Source organism: Gloeophyllum trabeum (assembly GCF_000344685.1).
Source record: "Gloeophyllum trabeum ATCC 11539 unplaced genomic scaffold GLOTRscaffold_00004, whole genome shotgun sequence".
NCBI lineage: Eukaryota > Fungi > Basidiomycota > Agaricomycetes > Gloeophyllales > Gloeophyllaceae > Gloeophyllum > Gloeophyllum trabeum.
In genome coordinates this window covers 604305-625403 of record NW_006920413.1, presented here as the reverse complement: position 1 = coordinate 625403, position 21099 = coordinate 604305, and the positions used below count along the sequence as shown (strand labels likewise).

The following is a 21099-nucleotide window of genomic DNA, read 5'->3' as shown; positions in this document are numbered from 1 at the left end:
TACTGCGCCTCCTAAGTAAGACTTAGTAGACGAGCAACTGTCTACTGTATCCCCCTCGTTACTGTGAGTCATGTTGCAGCATTTTATTCCACGTTGCTTCATTGAGTCTTGCTGCTGGGAGGAACGACCGGAGCAGCGCCGAGCTTCTGGACAAAGTCCATCCCGAGGGCCTTGCGACGCTGGCGCATCATGTGGATGTTCATAACATACAATCCTGCACACGAGAACAAGAACGAAAAATCAGCGTCCATCTCATCTTGAAGAAGCACCATCCTTACCTGGCCACCAAATAACAGATAACGCCGCCCGCACTCAGTCTTCGATCCCTCAGCGGCCCCAAAGCATCTGCTGCACCCACTGGCCGCTGATGGGATTGCTCTTTAGGAGCGTCGCGTACACGCAGAAATTGTGTAGCGGAGGTACATGAGCCAGTACGGGATGGTGAACGCTTTCCGGAGAATATCCGGATACTCGATGAACCTCGAAAGACGGACTACGATTCCTCGAACCTGGATCCACGAAAGGTATACGCTGTGTCACAGGTAAGCGCTGGGACCGGTACCGACGCAACGGAACGACAAAGAGGCGTCCGAAGGGAGCGCACTCCATAGTTTGAAAATCTCGAACACTAGCCGCACAAAACGCACCCTCTGGAGCACCTCAGAAAATGAAAGGGAACAGCCGATACGGGACACGGGCCGCCCACTCATCCCACTGCGCGCCAAACTGCTCTCTCAACGTGCGGTCCTCCACCACGGTCCTGCGCCCCACAAACCCGACCGTCCACACCAAGTTCACCGCCATCGCGGCGAGGAACACCTGCCCGGCCTTCGTGTGCGCGAGCCCAGACTCCCAGAACCACGACCCGGGCCCAAGGAGGCACAGGTTCGCGCCGGTGAACGCGAGGACGCCCGCGGTGTACGACGGGTGGCGCACGACGGAGTAGGGCCCCTCGGTGACGAGCCGGTGGTCCTTGCGGATCGCGAGCTCGAAGGTGAAGAGCTTGCCCAGTACCCGGAAGCACCGGTGCCGCAGGTACGTGCCGAAGAGCGTGAGCGCGGTGCCCGCAAGGAAGGCCGGCGTCAGGATGAGCGCGCCTGCGGCGGCGGAGTCCGAGGGGAGGAGCGTGGAGAGCACGCTCTGAGAGAGTGGGTGCGCGGGGAAGTTGTGCGCGAGGATGAGCACGGTTTCGCAGAGCGCTCCGGTCCAGAGGGCGGCCTGGAACGGCGGGCTGGTCAGTAGGAAGTGGGGTCACATGGGACGGCAGGTGCGCACTTTCATGAGCATAGGCCAGAGCACGACCAACTTGCTAATCTTGACTTCGGCAGTCTTGTAGCGTGCGCGCTCTTCATTTGGAGGAGTCGGGTTAGGCGCCGTAAGCGAATAATGTATCCCAGACACGGTCAGGAGGAGCAGGGGAGCTCGAAGGAGCGACATCGTAGGCAGACTGGGTTTTGCAAGACGTGCGACGCATCGTCGGGTGCCGGGCTTTTATGTCAGTTGATGACTACAGCGCATTAGCGTCAACGACCATTGTAAGCTAACCGAGTCCGTTTGACCCTGCATGGGCCAGAACATCGAAGCGGGAGAAGCGTTGCAGCAGTGCACACATTACCTCCAGATGGACTGGACGCGATCATCTGACGTCCGAGGAACGCAGCTGGCAGGGGCCTTTCCTTCCGGAACGCACGTTCATCCACAGGAACGCCAGAGGAAATTCTCCCATAAACGTCGAATTCGGAATGCTGTCCAAGGGTATGATAAGCAGAGCGGTATAGCGTACACTACAGCGGCCACTCGGGGTACGGCCGTTGAACAAGAGTCAAAATCGCTATATTTGAATCCATTGAACTGATGTCTGTCGGCGGTCATTTGGGTTAGGGGTAGGTGACTCCGCGGAAGCATCATACTAATAGGCGTGGACGATAGCATCTGCTCACTGGCATGCAATGAAGATCGCAAGTCACATCACAGTGCAAAGGGGTTCATCCTTCTATTCCGTTAGTCATCCGATACTAGAAGAGTATAAAGATAAAGAGACCATATAGGTATACGAATAAACAAAAAACCGTTCCCTACTCGTTACTGTAAGTCATTAGCACGAACATATCGCAGCATTTATCGCATTTTGGTTCATTGAGTCTTGTTTTTGGGAGGGACGGCCGGAGCGGCGCCCAGCTTCTGGCCACCCGTCCCGAGGACCTTGCGACGCTGGCGCATCATGTGGGTGTACATAACATACAACCCTGCACACGAGAAGAAGAACCGGAAAATCAGTATCCATCGCACAACTCTCATATTGACCAGATACCACACTCACCCGGCCACCAAATGACGAACAACGCCGCCCGCACCCAGTCCTCGACACCCCACCGGCCCCAAAGCATCTGCTGCACCCACGCGCCGCTGATGGGGTTGCTCTTCGGGAGCGTCGCGTACATGCAGAAGGCCTCGCTGCCCGCGCCCGTCGGGTAGAGCACGTAGAACGTCGTGTAGCGGAGGTAGGTGAGCCAGTACGGGATGGTGACCTTGAACGGGGCTGGGGAAGTGGGGGAGGAGAGGAGGGACAGGGCGTAGTAGGAGTACCGAATTATCTCGGTGGATGCCCAGGAGAGGAGCATCGTGGCGTAGAAGGGGGAGGTGCGGGCCTGCAGGAGCGGGCTCAGCGAGGTGCCACCAAACGAGCAGAAACAAGACAAAAGTGAGGCGCACCTCCTCAAATCGTTCAGCAATGCCCCATACGAGTATCAGCCTACTGGCAACCTGAACCGCGGTCGTCGGGAGCGCGCTCTTCACCCATCCCAGCAGCACATGCACGACCTCGAGCACGGCAAAACTCTGCACGACCGCCGTGACCAAACCCGCACTCTGGTACAGAGTATGGCTCCTCCGCAGGTACGGCTCAAGGAAAGGGAGTTTGGCGAGGACAAAGGCTTCGATGGTGGATGTAGGGGGCGCCGCGGGTGCGGCGGACTTGAGAATAGGCAGGGAAGAGAATAGACGGGCAAAGTAGGAACTTGTTTTGGGTGCTGTGGGCACCGCAGAAGGCGTTGAGGGATATGGGGACGTAAGGAGATGCGATACGGTCGTATACAGCACTAAAGACCATCCCACCGCCGACAGAACATTATACAGCGTCATATACGCGTATAGCACCGGCGACTGCGTTGACTCAGTAGCGGGGAATGCGAAGGCATTGTTTTGCTTTTTAGCGGCGGATGTTGACCTCGTCGGTGGCGCCATGGTCGAAAGTATCACAGAGCGGTTTTGCCACAACGTCGTCAAGTTGCAAGTGTGGCCGAATCCGGGGCGATCGATGGAGGCTCCCCGGGGTCCTCCCCGTGGCATTTAAAGGCCACAAGCATTTCCCAAGACACGGAAACAATGGCAGGAGATATACATTTAATCTGTCTCGTATACAGGTACTACGCTAAAAAAGTAACATGACACGGCACTAGAAACATAGCAGTGTTCATCCAACAGATGGAACAACAAAGCAAGAACTGACCAATAACTATAATGGGAGTAAATGACCAACGCAAGATGTAGAAAATAAGATCATGCAGCCCCAGAAGCCACAGACGGTGCCATCGACGCGTGACGCTGCCGCTCCCACAACTTATCCTTTGCACGCACTTCGATATTATCAAAGGGTGCAGCTTGCGACAGCTTGACGCAGTCTCGCGTCCCGAGCACCAGCAGCTCGAAGAAGAACGAAGCCGCTGCCCGACGGGAAGCCTACGACATATCTTTAGCAAAACAGATCAACATGGAAACGACAACACGCTTACCTTGTGAGACATCTGTCGGAAACTGAGCACCTTCTCCTGTTGCTCCTCATCATCGGGCTGGAGCTCCCTCCTAATAATCGACAATGCCTTGACCGTGTTCCGGCTGTACCCTTTACCATCATGTTCAGCTGGCTCCGCTTCCTTCTCTTGCGACTGAGACTGAGACCGCGAATCGAACATAGCGATGGGGCAGTCCGCATCCGCATATGTCTCGTCACCCTCGCCCTCCACCGCCGGAGTCGAGAGCCGGGACAACCGCGTCAGCTCGGAGGGTGCAGCGGACTTGGAGCGCGCTCGGACAAGATCCACGTCCGCCTGGGCCAGGTCCCCAATTTCTGGTATGGGCATCTGGAAATCATCCATACCAAGCGTGTTGTCCCCCAGGTCGAAGTTGAGGTCGCCGGGGCCTACGCTACCGCGCAAGGCTTCGCTTCCCAGAGCCACGCTTGGGGCAAGACTCTCCGCTCTCCGCGCCTGCTCCACTTCATCCTCACCCGCGACGCTCCCCTCCTCCAGCCTCGCCTTCTTACTGGGCCCCTTCTCCGGCGATGCCTGGCGGCGCTTGGGGCCCACCCCGTGCTGCTGCACCGGCCTCAAAAACAGTTCTGCCAGCTCGGGCGCCATCCCCGGCGGCGCCGCGCAGAAGAACGTGCCGTTCGGCGTTACCTTCGTCGGCAGGAAGTGCGCGATCGGGTCCTCGCGGATCTCAAGCAGGCGCATCACGAGCGGGGAGGCGGGGAGGAAGTGCTGCTCCGTGAGGATGCCGCTGACGTCCTTGGCTTGCTGCGAGCCCAGCCCGGCGTTGCGTCCGCGGCCGACGCGCGCGCCGGGTCCGTCAGCTAGCTCGGTGACCGAGTCGATGATTTGTTTCTTCTCCTTTGGCTTTCGCTTAGCCTTGCCTGTTAGTCCTTGCGCCTCTGCGGCGGCGGCCCCGGCTGTGATCTCCATGTCTGGAGGCGGGGTCATGGGAGGCTCGGACAGTGGGGACGCTATTATTTACATCAGTATCGTTGATACAATCAATGAGCGATAGCTCATTAACTCACTTATTGACCTAGTATATCCAGGCGTTTTCTCCCGGTCGCTCTGCGGCTGCTCAGCCTCCATAGTCACATCAGCAGCCCCCGTCGCCCCAGGCCCATCCCCGAAGTCAAGACCGAGGTCAATATCCATGCCACCAAGATCAGGCCCAAAATCCATATCCACATCCGCGCCAAACGGATCCTGGGACCTGCTCCTCTGCGACAGCACGTCCATATCCAAGTCAGTGTTCGCCTTGCCCGCCAGCCGTGAGTCCAGCGACTCCCGTGGGGCGCGCGGGGGTGCGGCATCACGCCCCATCTCGACGCTCATGCTGTCGTCCGGGCCGAAGTCGAGCCCGAGGTCGACCTCGAAGTCCTGGGACCCGATCCCGTCGGAGGGCCCGAGGTCCCAGCCGTACCCGCCACCGTCATCAAGGTTGAACTCGAAGCCGTCGGCGTTGGCGAGGGTGATGTCGGCTTCGCGCGCGACGTACTGGCCTTGTGGCTGCGGCATTTGTTCATCAAAGTCCATGTCCCTGGGATGCGCGTGATGAAGGGCGGGGAAGAGGGGGAGAGAAGGGGACGTACCAGTTGATGTCGGGGAGCAGCATGTCCAGGTCAATGTCTCCGCCTTGGAGGGTGATGGCGGTGCTCTTAACGTTGAGTTGGTCCTCTAGCATGTCGACTAGGCCAGGGCGGAAAGCCTGCGAGGGTTAGGCTACACCCACGTTAAAACTGAACGTCCGGACATACCATCTTGATCTTGAGAAGCGCCTCATTACAGTCATCCAGCAGATATTTCGCCTTCCGACTGTATATCCGGACCACACCAAGCAACAACTGTCCACTCAATCTCAGAGCCATGACCTCCACCTCCTGCCCGACAATCGCCTCTAACGAGCGCCTTTGAGCACCCCCTTTAGCTAAGGAGAGTAAGACGTACCGACGGACTCCTCGATATCAGTTTGTAACGTCTGAGCTTTCGTGAGTTTGCGCTCCATGTGTGCCGCCAGCCATACTTTGGCCAGCGGCCCTCTACGAGTGAGGATAGCCTCTGAATAGAACTATTGGCGGTTAATTCTGAGTCCAACTGCAGCCGACAACTACTCACCATGCTGAGGGGTATATACAAGAAGATCTAACGCGTCGCGCGCGTTTGTGGCAAACCAACGGAGAGGTTTCAGGCGGAGGGCTGGGTGTCACTGTAACGCTGAACGGACTTCCCGATTGCGGTCACGCGTCACCCTTGCTTTTCCGGTTTCGACCTCTGTGCTAAGTCCAGTGTTATGTTGGCGTCGTGCTCGCGCAATGTCATAACGAACGCGCAGCGTAGTCTGACAGGGAGTGCGAAACAAAGTCTTAAGTGCGTCTCTAAAGGTGCGAGACACGCTAGGTCACGTCGGACTTACAGTTCTGACGGGTTCGCTAGATGCGCTGAAAAGCAGACGGCATGCATCAGTAGCCGCTGCACTTCGAGCGGTGCCCGAGCATGAGGTACACAGCCCAAATCGCTACGGCCCCTCTAATACAAAACAAGGGCGAATGTCCCTGCTCCCGCCCGGGCCTGTTACAGTCGCCACATGTAATCTAACGATGTCCAGATTCGCGGACGAGGGGCGAGCGGCGAACGCTTTCCGCCTGTGCGGGGACATGAAGGAACGGGGTGTTATGCCGAACCTACAAACATACGAGCTCCTCCTCCGTTCGCTCGTGAACGAGGCGTGGGTGGTGGAAGCATTCGCTGTGTTTGAGGATATGCTGGCGCTGGGTATCCGGCCCAGCGTGGATACGTATAATACTCTGATGCGCGTGAGCTGTTCCGGTTTCACTTCAATACACCGCTTCTGATAATTCTAACAGATAAACCGTTTGGAAGACCCTTTGGTGTCGTTACATATCCTAGACATGCTTAAAGACGCAGGCCTGGCTCCGGACACGGAGACTTATGGGATTCTCATAGACCGGTATCTTACGGCCAATAACATAGAGATGTGCTTGGAGCTGTATGCACAGGCGGAGGCACAGGGTGTCCCTCTAAACGTCGCCATAGAGGAGAAACTCATCCGTGTCGCTGCCGATTTGGGCTTCCCCCGGTTAGCATGCCAGTTAGCGGAGCAATTCGAAGCGCGATCTGTCCGCTCGCTGGACATCGTGACATGGATGAAGTGTCTGACATCTTCGTCCGGGCAGCTCTACGTGAGTAGTCCCGCGCGTCCTCAAAGTGTTGTGCTGACCTCTAGGTAGGTCGACGGCGTCGCTCAGTGCTGGGAAAGGGTTGTCGATCGCCTCAACGTGCTTCCCGATGAAGGTCTCTGCGTCGAAGTCCTCCACACCGCTGGGCGGAGTCACCTTCCAGAGCTCGCCGCGTCTGTCATCCGCACGCTCAAATCCCTAGGCGCAACCCTGCGCGAATACCACTTCGCACCGCTCGTCGAAGCGCTCTGCGGTGCCCAGCGTATCAAGGAAGCCGTGCTAACGATTGAACTCATGCGCGAAAATAACGTAGAGCCGACCTTGCAGACCATCGACCCGCTCTCGCAGTGGGCCCGTGGCACGCTCGACGGCATCGACGTTATGTGGACGGCCCTGGACGAGCTACACGAGGAAGGCAAGACCGTGGACGTCATGGTCGTGAACGCTTTGATCAAAGCCGCAGTTGAACTCGGTGAACTGCAGCGTGCGGTTGGGGTCTTCCAGGCTATGCCATCCCTAGGCATCAAGCCGGACCGGACGACATTCGAGGAGCTGCTGGCCGGATGCATAGTGCTCCGCCATCGTGAGCTGGGCGACCGTCTACTAGCGCAGATGAAGGAGCTGCATATCAAACCCAAGGCGCGGACGTACACGCGCCTGATCGAGCTGTGCCTGACGCAGGAGACGTACGAGGACGCATTCTTCTACCTCGAGGAGATGAAGGCGCAGGGGATCAAGCCCGGCGTGGAGGTCTACAACGCCATCGTGCGCAAGTGCGTGGAGAACAACGACTCGCGGTACAAGATCGCGCTCGAGGAGATGAAGGAGTGCGGATATGAGGTGTCGAGGCAGCTGCAGCGGTTCATCTCGAGCGGCGGCCAGGTGCACGAGGGACAAAGGGCAAGAACTCACTTAGAGAACGAGTGGTTGGCGCTCCTGGCGAAGCGGAAAGAAGCGGAGGCTATTGCGGCTGCCCAGGTAGAGACGGATGAGCTGTTACGGCAAGTTGTTCCTCCACTGGAGGAGGAACAGTCCAGTACATCTCAAACGGAGGCTCAGAAGCCTGCTGCATCTCGTGTCGAGCCTGAGCAGTCTGCGGGGCCCCAGTCTGAACCGCTGAAGGCCGCTTCATAGCATATTGAAAAACCGTCTACCTACGCGGTCCCGCTGCAAATCGAGGGGTTCCCGGATGGGTCTCGCAGTAGTTGATGTTTGCTATCGCGCATATTATATACTAATACTTTACCTCGTCATCACTTGGTAGAGCGTGCTAATACGAGTGGACGTGCATCTACATTGCAGTTGCCCACGGTACTTGCTTACGCAAAGAAACTTACGAAAGATGGCTGCTGTGTAACCTTGTGGACTTGGTGCATGAAATCGTTCAGGATGCCTGTAGGATGCATGCAGGACAGACTCTGTCTGCGACCGTTTAAAGCTATGGTGGACGAACTATGCAATGCCTCACTTGCCCTCTGAGGGACCTTCATTCATCCCCTCGTAGTCGAACTACCGTTATACCATCCCCTAGTCAACAGCGCCACAGGTTACTGCGTCGATGCCGAGCGTATCGAACTCACAACGTTTACCTGCTCGACAATGGCTTCCGACGGCCTCAGCAGCTGCAGCGGGTCAGTCGCCGGGAATTTGTGGATTCGCTATGTTACTGACATTTGCAATCTCCTAGCGCGGACGGTGACGATGCGGAACAGATCATGGAGGACTTTCGAGTCGCGGACTGTCGCCGAAATCAAGGAGCAGGCGAAGCAGCAGGCGTACAGGGTTGCACGACCAGTTACTGCCATTGGACTAATCCACTCGGCTCGTAGCTGCGTCGCTTCGGCGCGTGTCACGAGAGACCTGAGGAGCGCTCTGAGTGATTACACTATAAAGCCGCAAGCTATATGCAGATGTTCGTAGAGTCTGCAGAGTTCCGGCAGGAAGCTTACCATGGGCGGGAGGGGGTCCTGCTCGAGGAGTTGATGGACTTCCATCAGGCGCGTCCTACGACCGGTCGGCTTGCCGAGCGTGTATTCATGATTTCGGTAGCATGAAGGAATCGCTCTCAAGGAGGAGATGCAGAAAGTAGAGGCAAAGTTACTCGAGCTCGAGCGGTCGTCAGTTGGGTATGTCCTAAGTATTGCACCTTGGCCGTCTCCCCAATGATTGGTGTTAGGGAGGGGGCACTGCGCTCAACGGCACGAGGCAGGAGGAGAACCTCCCCGTCCCAATGCCTGAAGCGAATATAGCAAACCGTGTCCCCGTCCTGCGAAACACCGGTCTGAGCGACAATACTAACCCTATCACTGACCAGCGCCTGCTGCGCGAAGCCCCGGTACATTGCCCTGCGCCCCTCACTCGCCAATACCCAAGCTCTGCTGCATATATGTCATTCTCGGGCGACTCGCAATACGTGTTCAGCAACCCCTGGAGCCCCGGCCCGCCGCCTCCTGCTTCTCCCACTGTCCCGCCAAACCCGTATTCGAACGACAATACTGCCCCCATCACCGACCAGCGCCTCTTGCGCGACGCCCCGGTACTTTCTACTACCCCTACGCCATCGGTCGGATCCTTGCCAAATATCCGCGATGCGCCCCTTATTTCGACGACTCCCCAGCTCTCCTCCAGCTCCAGCTCCCCGAGCCCCGGCCCGCCGTCTCCTGCCTCTTCGATATTCTCCTCTCGCTCCTATATCGGCCTTGCCCACTCGGAGTCGCACAAGCCTCGCCCGCCATCGATCAACTGGATACGCCGCACATGAACTCGATCGACCCGAGGACACTGCATGAGTACCTGTCACAGGTGAGGGATGCGAAGATCGCGCAGCTCACGGCCGACGTTGCGAGCCTGGAGAAGATGGATAAAGAGTGCGTCTTTCCACTTAATTCGTTTTCTCACCTGCGCAGATTCTGACTCTCCGTCTCATGACCCAAACCGGACCCCTAACTTAATCTTGAACGCAGGCCCTACTGGAATAAGAAGAACACATCACCTGCGGGATCTGCGTGACGAAGATGTGGTCGCCCAACACGTGAGGCTCCCCCGATCTCTATCATGCCAATCTGACCCCGCGGCGGCCAGCCTCCCCAACTGCGGGCACACCTTCTGTCAGCCCTGTCTCAAAGTGGTTGAACTCCACCCTCCACCGCGACGGGGACCGCGACTACGAGGGATACCCCCCTCCGCTGTCGCCGAACTATCCGTGTCCCGTCTGCCGCGCGCCCGTAAAGAGCCGGCCGGTGGAGGTGTATGCGCTGAAGAATGTTGCGCAGACGCTGGGGAAGGCGATGGGGGAGACGTGTCCGCGGGAGGTGCTCCCGCCGAGGGGGCGCGGGAGGGAGTGGGATGCGTTCTTCCCTCCTCAGTGGCGTTGATGGGCCCGAGGCAGGGTAGGTTGGCGCGATTTGGATGTGACTGCAGTTTGGTGGCGGTGTCTTATGTTTTTTGTTGCTGTTTCTTTAGGAACGATGTGGTCAAAGGGCAACTAGGCTGCGCCAATTCCTTTCGGCCCGTTGAGATGTTTGGTACCAAACGAGGTATTATAGGTGCAGTGTAGACTTCCGTAGGAAATGCTTTACGCCCACTTCACGTCCCAATGTAGATTGAAGTGTGGGACTCTTAAGGCCATCATTGCTATGGTGGCTCGCGTTGATCATGATGATGTCTACATTAATCTGATATATACCCGCTAAAACCTCTATATATGTTATCCAGTCGTCTGCTACTGCAGAGTATACAAAAACTCAATTTTCAACGTGTTACTCCACATTCGCAGTACGGTTTCGGGGTATGCCCTGCTTCCCAAACCTAGGGCGCTGGGTTGGGGCTTGACCCATTTGTATGCAGTGTTCATTCGATGGACCGAGCGGTTACGATTGTGGGTGGTGATATCTTAGAGCTTGCGAGTGTACCAATTCATGGCAATGGATGATTGAGAAATCTACAACGGGGTGGCTGAGGCGACCCACGAACCACGACACTTGCCATTTTTGGCCATTCAGAGCGTCTCGGTACTTTCGAGTCCTGACTCCTGACGGGTCGACAACACTTGCTTGACCTCAGGTCACTCAGGCTTACGCAGACGCCCTTAGCTCCCTCACAGAATCCACATAACTAGGCAGCCACAGTCTACCAGCACCGTATGCAAGAGACACCTCTCGCGCTACCATGGAAGCCCCGCCCAAACCAAAATCCCCCACCAAAACCGCCATGTCACCCGCCCTCCCCCTCCTCGCCTTCTTCTTCTTCTCCGCGCTCTTCTCCTTCACGCTCTTCACGCGCCCGTTCGTAGACGACGGCCCGTACAAGCCCCTCCGCGCCCGCCATGCGTACTGGTTACGTCCCCCTCTTTCTCGCGGCAGCGGCTCACGCGGCTGGTGCAAGGTTCCGGCTGAACCAGACGTACGTGGGGCGCGACTTTCTGGACGGGTGGACGTGGGAGACGGCGGACGACCCGACGCATGGGCGGGTGAATTATGTGGATATGCACACCGCGCTCAGCCAGAACTTGACGTACGGTCAGTGCGCCTCGTCGCTGGGAGTGCTGTTCGAGATGGCTGATTGGAGTGTGTACGTGCAGCTTCGAGCACTAAGTTCGTGATGCGTGCGGACGATTTCAGCGTCGTGCCCCCGAACCAGCGGGGGCGGAGCAGCGTCCGCATCTCGTCCAACCGCGCGTTCGACGAGTCGCTCATCGTCCTCGACCTCGCGCACATGCCTGAAGGCTGCAGCACCTGGCCGGCGTTCTGGACGCTCAGCCAGAAAGGCCCGTGGCCGCACGGAGGGGAGATCGACATCGTCGAGGGTCAGTAGACCTGTGGTAACAAGGAATGACTGCAGGATACTGATGCGCAGGCGCAGGTGTGAACCTCGGCACGCAGAACCTCGCGTCCCTACACACGACGCCGGACTGCAACATGCCCCAGCAACGGCTCCAATCCGGGTGAGCCCGTCCTCTTCTCTCTCTTTTCCCCCCGAAACAATCCACTTACCTCTACAACGAACAGCCAGACGACGTCAACGGTGTGTGACGCCTCGGTGAACTACAACCAGGGCTGCGGCGTCTCCTTCTCCAAGCCCGCGAGCTTCGGGCGGCCGTTCAACCAGCAGGGCGGCGGCTACTTTGCGATGGCGCGCACCAAGGCCGACGGCGTGCGCGTCTGGTTCTGGGCACGCGGCGACCGGAACACGCCGCAAGCGATCTCGAACCCCGACGCGCTGTCCGTGCCCGCGCTCTCCCGCCGGCGGTCGAGGTCAAACGCGCGCGGAAAGATGGCGGTCCTCGCGGACGTGGTGGGTATCGTCGCCGCGGACACGGTGGGCCCGGACGAGAGCTGGGGCGCGCCCGAGGCGGCGTTCCCGACCGCGGCGGACAAATGCGGGTATGAGACGCATTTCGACGCGCACCGGATGGTGTTTGACTTGACGTTCTGCGTGAGTGTGCTGCTCGTCTTGTGGGTGGGATGGGGAGGCTGATGGTTTTTCGTTCGTGCAGGGAGATTGGGCGGGGAGCGCGTGGCCGGCGACGTGCGGGCCGTTGAATTGCGTGGACTGTGAGTGTTGGCTCGTCTGTTAGTGTCAAGTGAGGGTCATACTGAGCGTTCTCGCTGCAGACGTGAACAACAACCCGAAGGGCTTCTCGGACGCGTACTGGGAGGTCAACGCCGTGCGCGTCTACACGCCGTACTGATCGCGTCGGACGCTATCTCCGTTGCGCGTCTTATCTATGTACATTGTGCATACGTCGTTTCTTCCCCTCGTCGTGGCGGCAGGGTCGTCGTATGGCCCGGAGTCCGTTGTGCTAGATCTAGTGTACCTGGTTTGTAATTGTAGAGTAGATTCCGGTACCTGGTGTGCTGTGTAATGTGTAATGTGCGCAGCTTCGAGCTGCACGCATGTATCTCTGGATCGGGGTTTGTGTGGTCTTGTGCCGCGGTATCGAGCTATAAACAAACGGGCGCGGTGGGATCTCAGGTTGATATGATCTCGTATGTTGTTGTTGTTTCTTCTGCATTGACTTTGCGGATCTGTGCTAGAGCTTGGAAGCTTGTGCGTCGCGTTCCTGATGATTTCTCGGAGTTCTGGCTTCAGACAGTGGGCAACGAGGCAATCTTATCAGCCTATACATAGGCCTTGGGGCGAGTTGGTCCGAGTGCCCGAGAGCAGGACGACCTCCGATGTTTGCGGCGGGGACTTTTACTCGGAAATAGGTTTGGTGTAGCTTAGACTGGCGGGCGGCATATCGTGTCAGCTTGGCAGGTCGACGTTTCACTTGTGACGGTGGGCTCGTCGGCGCGTGCCCCGACGCGCCTGCGCACATCGTCAAGGCCATTTGTGCGGGTATCCACCGTCCCATGCGACGGGGAACGTTGCTTCGATGACGCGCCAGACATTCTTCTTCCTTGCCTCGACGCTTCTTCCGGTGCGCCTCTGTCTGAGCACGCTGGGCGCGCTAAGTATAGCAGGCCCCGCGTGCACTCGATAGCGGTCTGTTTGGATGGATGCCGACGCCGGACGGTGTGTTTGAGCCACTCGGGGGGCGGTCCACGCACAGGTCCCACACTTCCCACGGTAAGCTTGGGTTTATCGCACCGCGTGGCAGTGGATCGTCCACCATACGGACAGTTCATCCCGGGCTTGAAAGTGTTTCAAAGTTGGTCCTTCGAGCAGAGGCCAGGCTTCATTCGCGAGCTTATCGGCATCAAGGCGAGCGCTCTCACGGATTTTTATGGCTCGCCGACTGCGAACAGCCCGTGTCATGTGAAGCATTTCGGGTTCGCAGCCGGCGTCCATACTGCCATCTGCACGCTGCTGGCTGGGACCTTACCGCGCTGGAATAGTCCATATTGCCAAATCGCCCATCCTTGTTTGGTCCAGGTATGATGGGGCTATGTAAACCTTCACCCCGCCCTCAAATATCCCGATAGCCAACAGGCCCCGCACCCGCTCCTCCCTCTTCTCTCCCAGCCACCACCGCTGCCCGCGTCTGCCGCCATGTCCGACGCCGTAGCTGAGAAGGGTTACAACAGCGAGGACGGCTCCACCGCCGACGAGCTCCTCGAGCGCCCCCGCGGCCTCAAGGGGCTCTACTACAACCCCTACACCCAGGTCTGCATGCTCGGCTTCGTGTGCTTCATGTGCCCGGGCATGTTCAACGCCCTCAACGGCCTCGGCGGCGGAGGCCAAATCGATCCGACCACCAGCGCAAACTCCAACTCGACGCTCTACGCGACGTTCGCGGTCTTTTCGTTCTTTGGCGGGTGCGTTACCGGCGGGCTTGGCTCCCGTGTCGTGTGCGCGGCTTACCTCGGATGCCTAGATCCATTAATAACAAGATCGGTGCTCGCTGGACGCTGTTCATCGGTACCATGGGCTATGCCCTCAACACCGGCTCTTACCTGTACGTGCACTCCCAGAATCAATCAAGGACTACTATCGCTTATCTGCTCGACGCAGGGCCTACAACATCCACCCTGACGCAGGCGGCTTCGTCATCGCTGCTGGTGCGATTTGCGGTATCTGCGCCGGTCTGCTGTGGACCGCGCAGGGCTCGCTCATGTTGGCATACCCCACGGAGATGCAGAAGGGTCAGTTCATTGGTATCTTCTGGGCCATCTTCAACATGGGCGCCGTCATTGGCGACGCGGTGTCGTTCGGGCAGAACTACCACTCCTCGGTGCGTCTCCCCGCAGTGCATCCCGCTCTGCCGCTCGTCACATGCTGATTCGCCTGTTGCAGGCCGGCAGCGTGAACAACGGCACGTACATCGCCTTCCTGGTCCTGAACGTCATTGGCGTGACCATCCCGCTGTTCATGGCGAACCCGAACAAGATGATCCGCTCGGACGGGACGCGCGTGACGAAGGTCCGCCACCCGTCGTGGAAGACGGAGATCATCGGCCTGTGGGTCGCGCTGCGCACGGACCCGTTCATCATCCTGCTCTTCCCCATGTTCTTCGCGAGCAACTGGTTCTACACCTGGCGTGAGCGTCCCTTTCGCATGTTTCCTGCCCGCGCGTGCTGAAGGGGTTGTGCAGAGTTCAACGACTACAACGGCGCGCTGTTCAACATCCGCACGCGCTCGCTCAACTCGTTCGTGTACTACCTCGCGCAGATCTTTGGGTCCGTCGCGATCGGGCTCCTGCTCGACCGCCAGCGCCTCACGCGCCGCTTCCGCGCGTACGCGGGCTGGGCCATCCTCCTCGTCTTCGTCTTCGTCGTGCACATCTGGGCGTACTTCTACCAAAAGTGCGTTGACCCCCCCCCCCGCGTGTGGTGGTGTGGGAAGCTAATGTGTTTGCAGGGACTACACGCGCGCGGACCTCGCGAACGGGCTGCCGCTGATCGACTTTTCGGACTCGAAGTACCCGAGCCGGATCTGGCTGTACATCTTCTGCGGCCTGCTCGACGCGATGTGGCAGACGACTGTGTACTGGCTCATGGGCGCCATGTCGAACGACCCCGCCAAGCTCGCGTACTTCACCGGCTTCTGTGGGTCCCGCTTCTATCACCGTGGATTTTGACCAGCTGACTGATTTGTGTGTGTATGCAGACAAGGCGCTGCAGAGCGCGGGTGCGGCTGGTATCTGGCGCGGCGACGGCGTGAAGCTCCCGTACATGAACATCTTCATCTCCACCTGGGTGCTCCTCGTCGCCGGCCTCTTCTTCGCGCTGCCCATGATCCAGATGCGCGTCAAGGAGCACACCGATATCGCCGACGAAACGATGTGAGTCCCCCGTCTGCCTCGTTCCGTCCTTCTGCATGGCTGATATCCGATCCCACACTACCAGCGCTCGGATGGACGACGAGGGGCACATCCGGCCCGTCCTGGAGAAGGAGGCGTTGCCCGCCGCATGATCATAGACCGAACTCGGGCTGCACGCATGCATTGGACTGCTTGGACTTGGTTGTCCCGTCCACCCCTCAGTTTCCTCACGGGCTGTACTAGTTATGCACATTGTCGATTTGGGCTTACGATATAATATACGATGTCTCGGGTAGTAGTCCGTGTATCACTACTGTCACTAGACTATCGGAGAATGTATGTCACGACGTTTCGTACGATTCGGTAACGTATAAATAATGGGTTGTCGATGGTTGGTATGTTGTGGAATAGAGCGCGTACAGTGTAATTCAACATCGAAGGGAGGAGGAGAACATCTGGATTAGGAAGTCATGATCACGTGACCCTGACGCGTTCAAGTTCTCGATCGCGTCTCGCTCACTTACGAACAACCATCTGTCCACGAACTGTGGCGTCAGTAAAACGCCTGTACCTATTATGTTTCCGCGAGGGCCCCGATTTGTGCCGGAGAAAGGTGGGTGTGCCGTGCTCTGGTGTCTCTTGAGCCTTCGTTCTGACGCTCATTTGAAGTGCCTGACGTCCCTGGTCCCGGGGCGTATAACCCCAATCTAGGTGCATACAAACTGGTTTGGGGTGCCTATCTTGTGGCTGACTTGTTGGCAGAGATTACTGAGGCGTATAAACGCGGAGCGTTTCTTGAGAAGACGGACCGATTCGATAAAGACAAGCCGTCTGGCGTTCCTGGTAGAGTCACGCATGCAGGTACTGGGCGGAAGATCGTGCTTATACATGATGGACAGGGCCAGGGGCGTATGCTACTGAGAAGACGACGGGCTCGAAGCAGCCTGCGAATGGAGTGAAGAACGCAACGCAGGTTGACAAGTATGCCACACTCCAACGCAAGCTCGAGCATCTCGAGGGTGTACATGCAGATTCCAAGAAGGCAGTGAGTGCTCCTATCATCCCTATTGCCTGCCGTATCGAAGTGTACCATGAATGAGAGTAGCATCAAGCAGAGGTAGAGCGACTCAAGCTGGAGCTCAGTCGATGTCAGAAGACGAACGCGGAGCAGAGCGAGAGGCTCGACAAGCTGAAGAAGCAGAACGACGCCCTCGACGCCCGACTGCAGGAATCCAAGAAATCCCAAGCAAGCCAGCAGTCCGAGATCAAAGACCTCCGCGCGAAGCTGCGCGTGGCCGAACACGAGCGCAACCAGCTCACCGCGAAGCAGGGGGACGCCAGCGAGGCGCAAAAGGCACTGCACGTGCTGGAGACGCGGAGGAAGGACGAGGTGCGCCAGCGGGACAGGACGATCGCGGACCTGGAGCGTAGTCTGTCCATGGAGAGGAAGAAGCGGGAGGCGGCGGAGGCGAAGGCGCAGGAGGCGAAGAGCAAGGTCGACGCGCGTATCGACGAAGTGCGCGCGCAGGTGTCGAAACTGCAGGACGAGCTGAATCTCGCGCAGTCGGAGTGCCTGCAGAAGGATGCGGCGCTGGGCGAGGCTGAAGACGAACAGGAGAACCTGTGCCAGAGGTTAGAGCAGACGACGCTGCTGTTGTCCCGCGTCGCGGCGGAGTATGGGCGGCTGGCGTCGTCGACCGTGCACCGATCTGAGCACGACAAGCTGAAGCACGAACACGCGTCACTGCAGATCCGCGCCGCGCGCCTGGAGCGCAAGCTTGCGAATTCGGAGGCGCAAGTGGTTGAACTCGCCAACTTGGTTCGGTATACGAAGGAAAACAACATGTTCCTCTCGACGTACCTCCGGGATATCGAAAAGGAGGCTGCCCTGTATGCGCAGCTGCTGCAAGAGTGGAACTCATCCTCACGTTGTCCGATATCGGATGAACGACTGGAGGACGACGTTCGGGCCGCTGTCTTCGCCCTACAGGACGATGAGAAGGAGGCACTTCGCATCTGCTCGGCGACAGACAGGCACTTCTGCGACCTGTACAAGGAGATGGTGCACGACCTTGTCGAGGCATTCTCTACTTCGGACAGCGATCTCGCCGAACAGCGAGCGGCAACTCAGCAGCTGCAGACCCAGCTCTCTGCCGCCACCGAAGCCCGAGGACGACTTGATACCGAGCTGGACGCGCTCCGTAAAGAACACGCCATGGCGCAGGAGGATGTAACCCGCCTGAAGACCTGTCTCGATGAGCTCAGGGCGAGCGAAGAGGCAGCACAACAGGAGCTCGAGAAAAGGGGGGCGGAGATGAAAGCCAAGATCGCAGAGACGGAGAAGCGCGTCTCGGTGGAGAAAGAAGCGGCCCAGCGGCTCGCGGTCGCGTTGCAGCAGGCTCAGTTAGCGGAGCAGGCGCTGCAGGCCGAGGTCGAGCAGTCAGTCTTGCACTTCCCTTCCTGGATTTTTTTTTCATGGCGTTACTGACTTGCAGCCTTTACGTGCAGGATGTCCTCGGAGCTGGCACAAGCCGAGCAGTATCAGGAGGCGTACGACCAGCTTCTCGAAGAGGCAGGGGCGCTGGTCGCGCGGAACCAACTCGCGGAGGAGGAGGCGGACCGCCTCAGCCGGTTCAATGCTGAGATACTTGGCCATAGGAACCCTGCGCAGAGGATTATGTACGTAGACCGGATACGGAGGGAGTTGGCGGAGACGAAGCAGGTATGTTTCGTCCGATGTTATGTGCTTCGGCTCGGCATGGGTATTGTACTCACCCATTTGCTATAACAGAAATTGCTCCTGTCTACCCGGGACCACGAAGCCGCCATGGCTGACAACGAGGACCTGCGCAACGAGCTTGACATGTACAAATCCGTTATGGTACCTATCGACGCTAAACCGCGGACGGCGATTACACGGGTCGGGCGCGCGCCGCTGGCGTCGCAGAATATGAACGTCAACGCGAAGCGCTTGATGGTGCAGTCGCAGAAGGGTGGAAAGGCAGGAGGGAAGATGGGAAGCTCCGGTGAGGTGGAGTGGGTGAGGGAAGGGGATATGACAATCGATGAGCTGATGTAGATTGCCATGGGTGGACACATCGCTGGTGTTATTTTATTCGGTGTTCATCTATCGTATATATACCACACCCTGTTTGGTTGTATTGTACAGACTACTTGGTCGTTTGGAGCAGAGTTCGTGAGTGGAGCCCTTACCACAGCCGAAGCCTTACAGTTGCGACTAGGAAATATGCGTTTCGACATGCGAGGTTGATGAGCCTATATTCGGAACATCGGACTGGTGTCCGCAACCGGCGGGTTGTTCATCGATTGTTATCACTCTGCCGTTGGGCCAGACCGGTGTGCGAATTCAAGGTACGACGCCGAATGGGCATCGTAAGGATGTGGCAATTCCTCAGAAGCACATCTATGGCCTATAGAAGAGACTTGATGAAAGCGTCCGAGCATCTCTACATCAGCAACAGCTTTCTTGGAGATTAGTCGAGGGCGCTCACTCCGAAGCACACCTCATCCTCCACCGGTAGCAGGTGTGGCGTCGTCTGCGAGCAGCGCCAGGCGGTCCTTCTCGCGCTTCGGTAGTTCGTCTATGTCAAGTGACACGGTCCCAAAGAGCTCCATCTCGAGCTCCTTGAGCTGCGCGAGGAAGCCAGGATTGGGCGAGATCTGCGGGCGGACCTGGATGATCTGCTTCAAAGCAGCTTTAAGCGTCATGCCGCGGCGCTTCATCAGGTACGCCGCGACTACCATGGGCGAGCGCGAGATGCCCGCCGAGCAGTGGATTAATATCTTTCCGGCGCCGTTCTTGGATTGGAGGGCCGAGTCGATAATCGTGCAAGCGCTGTCGCAGACCTTGGTGATGGAGGAGGAGGGCGAGTCGGAGAGGGAAATGCGGTGGTAGGTGACACCGTCGAGTTTTTGGGAAGGGCTGGAGCCGACGCTGAGGACGTGGGTTATGGAGTGCGAGGAGAGGAAGGGCTGGGAGGAGGCTGCTGAGCAGGGGCCGAGGTACAGTGAGGGGAGGACGAGGGAAACTGGAGGCTGCGATGCGGATTTCCTGCCCATATTTTCTTCCCTGCTGTGTTTCTACTGCTAGTACTTATGGGAGCCTCTATGAAGGGCAGGCATCGGGGGAGGGAGGAACCGAGTCAGGATGCGATTACTGCGAAGTTCCAGTACCACTCCGCGGCCAAGTCCCAGCCAATCAGAACGGGCGCAGTCGGCAGACCGAACTCCGCGCCACACCTCTGACCCGCGACGCTCTATCAAGCAGGACCCGAGAGCACAGAGTCTATCCACGCTGCCGCAATCAATGGACTGGGATAATCCTCATCATGACGATTTCATAGTGGTTTCTCGCGAAACTGGATTTGGAGGATATGAAGCGCTCAAGCCGAAAGGCGCAGACATCCCTGTACGTCCGTGTCCTTGGTATATTGTCGACCTAACGTATCCTTCATGTTTGTTTTCTATGATTGGCGATACAGAATACTCAGTTCTTCCGCAAAGCCATCTCCCCGGGCAATCGCGCGGAGTTGGAAGATGCGTAGGTCTTCGTTTGGATCAGTGTTTCTTGGTACTCGGGTCGCTCACGTACCTGTCCTTAAGGTTGGCCTTGCAGGAGAATAAACTGGCAAATGTGACATTTGGCACGGTCTACCCTATCTACGCTCATGAAGGACGCAAGTGGATCTTGATCTCCATTTCCGACCACGAGTCGGACAATCGATCGACCATCAGGGAGTCCTGAATCCGGTTGGTCATACAGAATCGGGATTGCCCAACCCTAAAAGCCTTCTGGCCCGAAGCGACCCTCTAAGTGCTCTTCGGTGACTTCAGGTTCCTGCCACTGTCAATACAGGCGGGCCCGCTTATTGTTCGGCCATACCTGAGTCAAACAGGATGTGTCCGCTATCTATTGATGTATGGTACCATTTGAAAGCAGCCGCCACGTTTGAGTAGCGTTCCAGAGGAAGATCCTAGGGAGGGAGGTTAAGGATTATTGTCTTCGAGAGCCAGAAGCGGTGTATTGCCTCTGATAGTTCTCCCCGAGGATTGTATCCCCCAGAAAAACCAGTCGATACCATGGCTTGTATAGCGCGACATCTGTCCTTGTACAAGTCCATCACAGATGATAGTGACTCATGTTCAGGCTCAATCCGAAAACAAAAATGCCAATTAATGTCATATTTGGGTGATATGAATCAAGTGGTTAGGACTGTTTTTACCGAGAGAAGCCAGCCTTGACAAGGTCAAGCTGAGTCGAAGCTTTCCCCCCCGTCAGTGCCAGTGTGGCGCGAGCGGCTGTTGCCGAGTCCGGGACCGGGATCCACGTGCCGGTACAGCCACATCTTGGTCTTCGATTGGAGAGAGC

At 57.7% G+C, this 21099-nt stretch overlaps 10 protein-coding genes across 10 annotated transcripts; 6 read left to right on the top strand and 4 right to left on the bottom strand.

Moving 5' to 3' along the window:
• Window positions 1-328: 328 nt before the first annotated feature.
• Window positions 329-1479, bottom strand: GLOTRDRAFT_110369 (uncharacterized protein). The gene is made up of 2 exons (XM_007865956.1): window positions 1276-1479; window positions 329-1218 (listed from the first exon to the last, which is right to left on the bottom strand). Exons 1-2 carry the CDS (start codon window positions 1435-1437, stop codon window positions 661-663), a joined length of 720 nt encoding a protein of 239 aa, XP_007864147.1. The 5' UTR covers window positions 1438-1479; the 3' UTR covers window positions 329-660.
• A 491-nt stretch (window positions 1480-1970) lies between these two features.
• GLOTRDRAFT_58018 (PTPLA-domain-containing protein) lies at window positions 1971-3269 on the bottom strand. The gene is made up of 3 exons (XM_007865955.1): window positions 2713-3269; window positions 2321-2648; window positions 1971-2246 (listed from the first exon to the last, which is right to left on the bottom strand). Exons 1-3 carry the CDS (start codon window positions 3241-3243, stop codon window positions 2134-2136), a joined length of 972 nt encoding a protein of 323 aa, XP_007864146.1. The 5' UTR covers window positions 3244-3269; the 3' UTR covers window positions 1971-2133.
• A 289-nt stretch (window positions 3270-3558) lies between these two features.
• Window positions 3559-5877, bottom strand: GLOTRDRAFT_39249 (uncharacterized protein; the record flags this gene model as incomplete). The annotated part of the gene is made up of 6 exons (XM_007865810.1): window positions 3559-3738; window positions 3792-4780; window positions 4838-5349; window positions 5402-5517; window positions 5567-5706; window positions 5757-5877. Coding segments are annotated over 6 exons (2058 nt in total), but the record flags the coding sequence as incomplete, so codon positions are not given.
• Window positions 5878-6406: 529 nt separating this feature from the next.
• Window positions 6407-8140, top strand: GLOTRDRAFT_127356 (uncharacterized protein; the record flags this gene model as incomplete). Its single annotated transcript, XM_007865954.1, has 3 exons — window positions 6407-6622; window positions 6674-7009; window positions 7058-8140. The coding sequence occupies 3 exons, from the start codon at window positions 6407-6409 to the stop codon at window positions 8138-8140; spliced, it is 1635 nt and encodes a 544-aa protein (XP_007864145.1).
• Window positions 8141-8605: 465 nt separating this feature from the next.
• GLOTRDRAFT_137422 (uncharacterized protein) lies at window positions 8606-10380 on the top strand (the record flags this gene model as incomplete). Its single annotated transcript, XM_007865953.1, has 6 exons — window positions 8606-8637; window positions 8694-8781; window positions 9056-9132; window positions 9183-9569; window positions 9635-9873; window positions 10119-10380. The coding sequence occupies exons 4-6, from the start codon at window positions 9237-9239 to the stop codon at window positions 10378-10380; spliced, it is 834 nt and encodes a 277-aa protein (XP_007864144.1). The 5' UTR covers window positions 8606-8637; window positions 8694-8781; window positions 9056-9132; window positions 9183-9236.
• Window positions 10381-11330: 950 nt separating this feature from the next.
• On the top strand, window positions 11331-12896 carry GLOTRDRAFT_73437 (uncharacterized protein; the record flags this gene model as incomplete). Its single annotated transcript, XM_007865952.1, has 7 exons — window positions 11331-11523; window positions 11586-11810; window positions 11867-11948; window positions 12013-12252; window positions 12340-12439; window positions 12501-12558; window positions 12619-12896. The coding sequence occupies 7 exons, from the start codon at window positions 11331-11333 to the stop codon at window positions 12693-12695; spliced, it is 975 nt and encodes a 324-aa protein (XP_007864143.1). The 3' UTR covers window positions 12696-12896.
• A 1223-nt stretch (window positions 12897-14119) lies between these two features.
• GLOTRDRAFT_37730 (MFS general substrate transporter) lies at window positions 14120-15735 on the top strand (the record flags this gene model as incomplete). The annotated part of the gene is made up of 7 exons (XM_007865709.1): window positions 14120-14265; window positions 14325-14405; window positions 14462-14681; window positions 14744-14987; window positions 15042-15252; window positions 15308-15495; window positions 15557-15735. The coding sequence occupies 7 exons, from the start codon at window positions 14120-14122 to the stop codon at window positions 15733-15735; spliced, it is 1269 nt and encodes a 422-aa protein (XP_007863900.1).
• Window positions 15736-16266: 531 nt separating this feature from the next.
• On the top strand, window positions 16267-18914 carry GLOTRDRAFT_137420 (uncharacterized protein). The gene is made up of 7 exons (XM_007865951.1): window positions 16267-16323; window positions 16380-16421; window positions 16473-16553; window positions 16610-16755; window positions 16816-18149; window positions 18219-18432; window positions 18502-18914. The coding sequence occupies exons 1-7, from the start codon at window positions 16287-16289 to the stop codon at window positions 18787-18789; spliced, it is 2142 nt and encodes a 713-aa protein (XP_007864142.1). The 5' UTR covers window positions 16267-16286; the 3' UTR covers window positions 18790-18914.
• A 357-nt stretch (window positions 18915-19271) lies between these two features.
• Window positions 19272-19757, bottom strand: GLOTRDRAFT_28243 (phosphotyrosine protein phosphatases II; the record flags this gene model as incomplete). The annotated part of the gene is made up of 1 exon (XM_007865692.1): window positions 19272-19757. A coding segment is annotated over one exon (486 nt), but the record flags the coding sequence as incomplete, so codon positions are not given.
• A 267-nt stretch (window positions 19758-20024) lies between these two features.
• Window positions 20025-20572, top strand: GLOTRDRAFT_110365 (uncharacterized protein). The gene is made up of 3 exons (XM_007865950.1): window positions 20025-20139; window positions 20213-20271; window positions 20334-20572. Exons 1-3 carry the CDS (start codon window positions 20038-20040, stop codon window positions 20473-20475), a joined length of 303 nt encoding a protein of 100 aa, XP_007864141.1. The 5' UTR covers window positions 20025-20037; the 3' UTR covers window positions 20476-20572.
• The last annotated feature ends 527 nt before the right edge of the window (window positions 20573-21099 follow it).